This window comes from Diachasma alloeum, unplaced genomic scaffold (genome assembly GCF_001412515.2).
Source record: "Diachasma alloeum isolate Michigan unplaced genomic scaffold, Dall2.0 Dall_scaffold_01964, whole genome shotgun sequence".
Taxonomy (NCBI): Eukaryota; Metazoa; Arthropoda; class Insecta; order Hymenoptera; family Braconidae; genus Diachasma; species Diachasma alloeum.
The window spans coordinates 37,255-46,812 of record NW_021682004.1 but is presented as its reverse complement, the minus strand read 5'-3'; the positions used below and the strand labels follow the sequence as shown (position 1 = coordinate 46,812).

General features: G+C 40.0%; 1 protein-coding gene across 2 annotated transcripts; it reads right to left on the bottom strand.

The window, feature by feature from the left end:
• Positions 1-371: 371 nt before the first annotated feature.
• Positions 372-9,350, bottom strand: LOC107046775 (membrane-associated guanylate kinase, WW and PDZ domain-containing protein 1; the record flags this gene model as incomplete). Of its 2 annotated transcripts, none has more annotated exon segments than XM_015269479.1 (6): positions 372-914; positions 2,084-2,219; positions 2,835-4,194; positions 5,815-6,444; positions 7,142-7,210; positions 9,112-9,350. In XM_015269479.1, coding segments are annotated over 5 exon segments (2,718 nt in total), but the record flags the coding sequence as incomplete, so codon positions are not given.
• Between the last annotated feature and the right edge of the window lie 208 nt (positions 9,351-9,558).

Here is a 9,558-nt window from a genome sequence, read left to right as displayed (position 1 = left end):
GATTCACGCAATGGTGCGAATAGTCACGGCCTTTTTTTTTTCTATTTGGATAATAAAAAAATGCCCCTGACGATGACTAGATTCTCATCAACTCAGTAGCGAAGTGATCAAACGGTTTAATTCGATTTTGGCTATTGTCCAGTTTTCAATGAATATCTCGAAAACTAAGGGAGATAGCAAAATTTTCCTCACAACCTTTTTAATAGCCCTCACTTCGCTCTACAAAAAAGGTTATTATGAAAATTTCGCTATCTCCCTTAAATTCGGAAATATTTCTGGAAAACTCAAAGACTAAATTGACTCAAACCGTTTGACCACTTCGCTAATGAATTAATCGATCGACAACGCTTAGATTGACTTTTCCCTGATACCTTCTGGGACATCGAAGTGGTGCTGCAGCAGTCGTCAATGGGATAGCCAATGGTGAGTGTGACGGAGTACCCAGAGTCCTTGATTAAATTGACGATGTCCTTATGACAGACATTGGTGATGTCGACGTGATTAACAGCCAGAATGTGGTCTCCAACGTTGAGCCTGGCACACCTCTCGGCAGGCGAGCCCTCGATGATCCGCCCAATGGTGGACCCAGCCTTGTTGACAGACGAGATGATGACGAACCCAAAGCCCTCGTTCTCCATCCTGGTGACAGTGATGTCGTAAGGATACTGGAGGTTCATCTGCCTGTCGTACGATCCCTGCAGATTCTCCTGGAGATGATCCTGGGCGTTGATTCGTCTTCTTATCCCCAGGGTGACCCTCCCATTCTGCGCCGCCTGGATCATCAGCTGGACCACGTGGTGATGGGAAGAGTTCATGACACTCTCGCCATCGACAGACATTATCAAATCCCCGGTGTTCAGTCTGTTGTCCAGGTCGGCTGCTCCACCTGGGACGATGTGGCCAACGGACACCTGCTGGTCGTTCCATTATTTATAATCGAATTCATTACTGAGGATTGGCGGTGGGGGGCTAGGGTTAAGGGGAGACTACTGTGAGTTTCAAGTCGTGGGTTATTGGAGTGAGACTTTTCATACGTAGAAGATCAAGCAAAAAGAATTTTTTTTTATTGTTCGTTTGCCCGAAAACTCTTAAAATGACAAAAACAGTCCAGGGCCTCCAATTTTTGAGCTACGGAGGATTTTTTTTTGTCAAAAATTTCGGAAAAATATGTGGAATAACAATTAAGAGCTAGTTTTTTTGNCCCGAAAACTCTTAAAATGACAAAAACAGTCCAGGGCCTCCAATTTTTGAGCTACGGAGGATTTTTTTTTGTCAAAAATTTCGGAAAAATATGTGGAATAACAATTAAGAGCTAGTTTTTTTGTAATTCGCCTCTTACATGGCTAAATTTACTTTTTTTGTATTTTTTTACACAAATAGTGAATTTTTTTATATGAAAAAACACGAAATCAGCTGTGTAGAAGTGGAATTCCAAAAAAATGGCTCGTAATTGTTGTTCCACACATTTTTCCGAAAATTTTGAAAAAAAAAATCTTTTGTAGCTCAAAATTGGAGGCCCTGGGCTTCTTTTAGCATTTTAAGCGTTTTCGGGCGAACGAGCAATAAAAAATTTTTTTTTTGCACTAATTATTCGTTTTCAGGTCTATATAATCGATCTTCAGCGTATGAAAAGTCTCACTCCAATAACCAACGACTTTTAGAACTCGTAGTAGTCTCCCCTTAGGGATGTATTACACCCTTTTCGCAAAAATTCTATGTTTTTTGAATTTTTCTGGTAAATTATTGATGGGATTAACGTGAACAAATATACAGCTTTTGCGTTTTATCATTACTTAATGGCTCACGAAATTTCATGATCGTGCAGTCATTTTCCTGCATTTTTTCTAAAGTTTTGTGAATTTCCGAAAAGTTTTAAAGTTTTGTGAATTGTCGAAAAGTTTTAGAAAAAATGCAGGAAAATGATTGCACTACCGTGAGACTTCGTGAGTCAGTCAATAATGATAAAACGCAAAAACGTTATATTATTTCGCGTCAATCCGATCAATAATTTGCCAGAAAAATATAAAAAAACGTGAAGTTTGGCCGAAAGGGCGTAGTACATCCTTAATTATGATCAACCAACCTGAGATCTCTCCTCGGTTCCTCCTACTATCCTGAAACCAAAACCAGTGTCTTGGCGAACTAGGGTCACCAGGGTCTCTATCCACTCGACATCGGGAATTGTGGGGCAGACCATTTCATTTGGGTACTGGGGATACCTGGGAAATGATCATTAAATAACGATTAATGGAAAAGTGCCAGGAGTGAAGGGTCTCAACAGAATTTAAAAAAATAGCTCTCCTGAAATCCTCAATATCTCTTGAACAAACGATCCGATTTCAATGAATCCTGGCTCATTTCAAGGATTCTGAAAATACCTTGAAATCGAGCTTTCATTCGTTGAATTTCACTCTGCCAATGCAGAGTTATCGACGACTAAAAACCCATTCAACAACCAATAAAATGATTAGCTCATGATTACCCAGAACAATGCAGCACGTCAGAACATTAAAAAAAAAATTCAAAAGTGTCCATTTTCCCCACCTTCCCCTAAATCATCAACCGTATTACCCACAAAATAAATAAGAGAATTCCAATAGAATTTCCTATCGAATTCGCTACGTTTTCCTATCGAACTTCACACGTGTATCCCCCAACAAATCAGTAAAGTCATTTTATCATTTCATATCAGACACTTTATCTGGTTTGTATTGAATCCTGTTATTGGCTTCGGCTGTAGGGTTCGTGTTGAAACAAATAAATAAATAAACAAACAAATAAATAAATAAATAAAAATCAGTAAATCATTAAAATCAGTAAATCCGCATAATTACCTAGATATCGAGCTGGAATGTGGTTGTTCATGCTCAAAACTGGTGGTCTCTTTCCTCTTGTCCCACATCTCCCCGGTGTCGACGCTCTGCTCCTGCCCCATCCCATAGACCGCATAATCCTGGACCGAGTACTGCTGATGCATCCTGACGGAGTAAAGATCCTTGTAATAATCGGGCGGCTCGCCATTCTGCTTGGCCATCTGCTCGTGTCCCCCACCACTGATGGGATACAAATCGCCCCCCAAACTCATCTTGTCGTTCCCACGCCAGTCCCTGCTGCCATGCCTCATGGGATCGTCATCAATGCTCGTCATCCTCCCAAAGTTATCCGTGATCTTCCCCATGTTCGATTTGTAAGGATCGTTGTAGTAAACGTCGTGATTGTACTCGGGATACTTGCAGGTGTTATCCATTGGATTCAGATCATTGTCGTTATCACTTCTCCAGTCGGATCTGAAGTCGGCTGGGGATTTCGTGCAATTTCTCGTGTCAATGAGAGGCGTCTTGGGTCTGCTAGGCACAATTGTCTTCGATTGAGTGCTGTAAATGTCGGCCGTTGGGGTTTTGCTCCTGTAGAACTCCTGGGGATTCTTCTCCTTCTTGTCCTTGGCCTTTCCAATTGTCCTCTGGACGTGGATGAGGGCCTCTTGGCTCCTGGGGCAGTCCTTGAGGACCTGGACAACCTCGGAGTGACACATGCTCCTCACGTTGATGTCGTTGATGTTCACCAGGATGTCTCCCTCCATCAGGTTCTTGCAGCGGTGTCGATCCAGGATTTTCTTCACCTTCTGACCGTGGGAGGAGTCAGCTATTGTGAAACCGAAGCCCATGGCGCCTTTTACGATCGAAATGCTCAGGAATTCTGGCTTTGAGGGGTCCTTCGGATCGTCGAAGTCCGCTCGGTCTGACAGCAGAATGTCAGTGCTGCTGGGCCTTTTGATGGTCGTGATCTTGTCGGAGATGCAGAGGTCGGGCATTGAGTTTACTGAGGCTGTCGTCAGGTTCTCGCCGTTCTGGTGGCTGTGCACTGGGAGGAATGAGCTGTCCAGGAAACCGAAGCGAGAGTCCGGCTGCAGGGAGGGGTCCAGGTCCATGTAGAGCGCTGGGTCCTCTGGCAACAGGTCCGAGGGGTGCTGCTGCAGACTCCTGGGGACCTCCTGGTGGCTGTCGTCGGGGGGACTCACTGCTATCGTTGTCACCACCTCCGTGTTCGGGTCGTTGGGGTCGAACGGCAGGGGGTAACCCCGACACACCTCCAGGGAGACTGTCTCACCGCTTGTTATCGATTTGAATACGTTCACCATGTCGTTGTGGGTGAAGCCCAGCACGCAGGTGTCGTTGACGTATACTAGAACGTCTCCTGGAATTGGGGGGAGGATTTTCAGGGGGTTATTTGTAGTGTGACTTTTTTTACGTTTTGTACATGCCACTGTGATTCATTTTATGTGATTCATCGCGTTATTATTGCGAGTTGATTTGAATCAATGGGTTATGGATATGTTATGCTATCACGTATACAAATTTCGGTGGTAATACTCAGGAGAAATTCGTGGGAAATTGTGAAAACTTCTTTTGGAAATCCGTGAATTTTTTCGTATTATAGAGGGGTGGAAATTTTCATAGAGAATCAGTCGGAGATACGTCGAAATCTAGGAAAACTTCAATTGAGGATCGACACGGGTTCTGTTGGGAATTATGTTGGTATCGAAGATCAGAGAATAATTTAATGTTAATTGTACGGGCGTTATCGATGGAAAACCGTGAATATCTCGGATACTAAATACGATCAAGTCGGTTCCTTTTGTACAGACATAAATATATATACCATTTATTCAAAGATATAACTCTTTGTGGACATAATTTTTGACTTTGGCGTCTTTTCGGTGTTGTCTTGTGAAAAATTTCAATGGATCTCATGATCGAACTCTCGAAAAAGCTATGTATAATTGTCCATGATTGAAAACATCTCTCTGTAGATCTACAGCTGCATTACCAACGTCAATATTATTAACATCATGCATGCGATTTCTCGTTCAGACATTCAGGAATAAATGTGTGACATCTTCTATTTATGAGATTTTTTGATAATTTTATACAAGATTAATTGATAATCAAGAGAAAAGGTTGAAGGGTCAATTGAAATTCAAGTGCTGGACACTGGAGTGTTTTTTGTTGGCAATTTTATGATTTAGAAAAAAAATTCCTTCCTTCTGTAGAATAAACAGTATAAAATATTATGTTGAATTGTGCATATTGTTAATTTCATTATCATACTTCATGTGTATTTTATTTGATCCTGTAATTGGTCATGTGCTGTTGGGTCTTGATGAAATGAAAATGAAAATAAATATTGATTTAATTAACTAGCGATTTTATATCGAAAAATAGAGGAAAAATCTGATACTTAACATTTTTAATTATGAAGCTGTCACGATCAGAACCCGATCTTTTCGGTTTTTACTATTGATTTGTTATTTGTTATTTGCTATTTATTTATTAAAGACCCAACAGCCTAGGCCAATTACAGGGTCAAATCATTTAACATTAAAATCACATAGAAACAAATGATTGTTTAATAATTTCCCTCGATAAAATAAAAATGAAATGAAATGAAAAATAATTAAATCATGAAATTTCAACTTTCACTGAAAATTCAGTAAAATTCCGGGATTTCAAGGGGCATAGAGACCAGAATTCCTCAATTTTGTTATTTTTTCCCTAAATCGCATGCAGTGTCACTCTCCTGAAAATTCAAGAATATATCTACCAGAATTTTCTGGTTTTCCATTAATGTTCAGGGAAAAATGGAACGGAAATTTACAGTTCCGTTGATTTTTCCACGAAATTCTGAATTTTCAAGAACAAGATTTCCTGAAAATTCAGTGGAATTGGAACGCGATAAAAATTTCAGGAATTTGGCACGGAAAATTTACCCCAAATTTTCACCAGTGCAGTGATTTTCGAAAGGAAAACGTCTCACCTGTTTGCAATTTCCCATCGAGCCAGGCTGGACCATTGGGTACAACGCTCTTAATCTGGAGAAATTCCTCAACCGTATCGTCACCCCCGACAATAGTGAACCCAAGTCCCCTCGAGCTCTTCAGCAGAGTCGTCCTGATCCTCTGCCCCTTCAACTTCTTGGGATTTCTCGTGAAGCTGGGGCTCTTCCGGTCATTGAGGCCCTGCTGTGCCCTCTTCGCCTGGATCACCGGGTTCTCGTACTGCGTCCTCCGATTGACGTGATCGATGAAGTAAGTACCATAGAGCTGATCATCGATCTTCTCCCATCCGTAGGGGAGCTCGTCGTCGAGGCACTCCTCCAGGGAACGCTTCTGGAATTTTGATAATCGCGGATCTAGCCAGTGGGAGGTGCCTGTGTTGTGATCGATGAAGTAAATTTCCCCAGTTTCTGTGTACGCCTTCTCCCAATTCGATGGCAATGGTCCCAACTGATCATCCGTGGTCTGATCGTAACAGTGATTGTGCCTGTCATGATCGGAATTTATTCCACACTGGTCGGTACCAGTGTTGTAGAGGTACGTGGGTGGCACACGGTGGCTTGAGTTATCAGAACCGCTTATTGTCAGTATTTCCTTGTCCACACTTCCACCTGGTGGGAAACAACGTTTTCAGGGTTGTGGGGCCACGGACGAAAAAAATTAACAGAAAAACCTATCGAATTCGTTGGGAAATTCTATTGAATTTCTATTGAACTGTTCTATTAGTTTTTGGCCGATTCTAGTGAAATGTTCAAGAGAAAATATTCAGTAGAAAAAATAGAATTCAATTTTTCTATGTAACTTATTCTATTGAGATATTTTCTTTAGCATTTCCTCGGCTCAAATTTTCCAAGTTTTTTCGTTTGATTTTCTTGATGAGAAGAAAAGAAAAACAGAATTTAAAAAAATTGGAAAATTTGAGTCGAGCAAATTCTATTGAAAATATATGAAAAAAATAAGTTATATAGAAAAATCGAATTCGATAGGTTTTTCTATTAAATTTTTTCGTACATGGGAACCGGAAAGTTCAATTTAGGGGATTTCTGAAGGCTCATGACTTGAGAATATTTCAGCAGCGAAGGGGTAAAACGGTTCAAGTCGATTTTGACTATTACACCGAGAGAAAAATATAACTGCTGAAAATATCCGTAGCGAAGTGGCAAAAGGAGATGTGCTGTTGAATTTCTGATTGAAATTCGAGGCAAAAATTAATCCTATATTTTTCTCTCTATGTTTACCAAAATTAGAAGAATGAAAAAATACAAATCTAGAGCTGCTTTGATTTGGGGGAGGATGAAGGGGAATTACCGTCGGTGGCGTTGTCCATAGAGACTGAGTCCTCAGTTTTTGTTGCCATTCTTTATCACCTTCAATTCCCTGAACAACAAATTTCAACCGTGAAAATTCACCCCAATTCATGAATCTTTCGTTCGTATTTATCTCATGAGCGAGTGGTTTTGGAAAAAATTGTCAGGAGTTTTTCCTGGGGAATTAAAGTTCCAACAGAAAATGATTTTCCTCTTAAACCAATCGTTAATGAGAAATTTAAAAAACAAGTGATTTTAGGAGTTAAAAACAAGATTTTTTTTAGAGAATTAAAACCACAATATAAATGTTTTTATTAGATTTATCTCTAAAGTTACTCATTGCTAACGTAATTTAATTTTCAATGAGACATGACTCTAATTTGTCATTTCTACTAATCCTGCATTTATCTCGGGAGCAAGTGGTTTTGAGAGAACATATCAAAAGAATTGAAGAACCAACAAAAAATATTTTTTGGCAGTTGTCTTTAAAATCCCCAATTATCCACGTAGGAGCTCTTGAGGCAAAATGAATACTTTGATTTTTGAAATGTTAATACCTCATTCACCGAAATTTGCGAAAACTCAAATTAGTTTTTACTAAAAAAATGCTCCTACACCTAAATTGTTTATTAACGTTAACGTAATTTAATTTTCAGTGAGACATGACTCCAATTTTTTATTTATATTAATTCTGCATTTATCTCTGGTGCAAGTGATTTTAAGACAACATATCAAAAGAATTAAAGAATCAACAAAAAGTATTTTTTGGCAGTTGTCTTTAAAATCCCCCATTTATCTCTCGAGCAAGTGATTTTAAGAAAACATCAAAAGACTTGAACTATCAACAAAAAATGTTTCCTGGCATTTGTCTTTAAAATCCCCCATTATCAACGTAGGAGCTCCTGGAACAAAATTAATACTTTGATTTTTGAAATGTTAATACCTCATTCACCGAAATTTGCGAAAACTCAAATTAGTTCTTACTAAAAAAAATGCTCCTACACCCAAATTGTTTATTAACGTTAACGTAATTCAATTTTCAATGAGACACGACTCCAATATTTCATTTCTATTAATTCTGCATTTATCTCTGGTGCAAGTGGTTTTAAGACAACATATCAAAAGAATTAAAGAATCAACAAAAAGTATTTTTTGGCAGTTGTCTTTAAAATCCCCCATTTATCTCTCGAGCAAGTGATTCTAAGAAAACATATCAAAAGACTTGAACTATCAACAAAAAATGTTTCCTGGCATTTGTCTTTAAAATCCCCCATTATCAACGTAGGAGCTGCTGGAGCAAAATGAATACTTTTATTTTTGAAATGTCAATATCTCATTTACTGAAATTTACAAAAACCCGAATTGTTTTTTACCAAAAAAATCTCCAAAACCTGAGCTGTTTGTTTCCATAATGAATTTCCCTCTCCCCATCCCCCACCCACTCCACCCCACCCCGAGCCCCTAAAACCCCGAAAACCCTCAGACACCCGATCAAAAAAGATCGATAAGAGACGCTGTCTGTCGAACAGGTGTGCAGGACCTACACCCACCGAAAATCCACTCTATCTCACAAAAAAAACTTGCACCGAGTGTTCTCGCTCCTCCACATCACAAATACCACGACTATTCATGCACCTCATGCGAATGCAACTTTCTATCGAGACACGAATCAATGGGCCCTCGAACCCGCCTCAACTCCCCGACAAAGTACAGTAAAAAACCCCCCGAGAAAAATAGGCGAGGAAATCCTAAAGAAATCCTCAATGTGTCCAATGTAAACTCGTAAATGCCCTGGAGGTGACACGTCTGTTCCGTTTTACGTTCATGTGAAAGGTTCACATACTCGTTTATGGGGATAAGAGGCTTGGGGTTGACGAGAAAAACGTCATTATACCCGGGGAAAATAATTCTCACCATTGAAACAGCCTTTTTCTCTCATTTTACCCAGTAGTTTAATAATCATGTACTCACGTTTGGACTGAATATTCACACAACTGTTCACCTCTCGCAGCATCATTCATGCCACTATTTTTTCTTTATCCGACCGAATGTATTCAATCACTTCACTTCGATTTATTTGATGCACTGGAGTTTTTTATCCTCCTTTCACGATTTATCTTTCGAAATGACTCCTGCGTGAGGGACTCACACACGATACATCTCTGGCAAACTGTGGAATTAGGGGGGAGGAGGGAGACACTAGAAGTTCTTGGGAGTGAGAGCACAAGTGCACAGACCGCGCCAACCGTCATGGAATTTTAGGGGCGCGGGAGGGGAGCGCAGTGCCATCTTGGAGAGGTGGAGGGGACTACGTGGTTAGAGGTCCCCCCTATCGGTATTGCAGGTTCCCGTGGTTTTTTGGATTTTTGTACGTGAAAAGTAGGGGAGGATAGGGTAAAACGGACATTTTTGACTTTT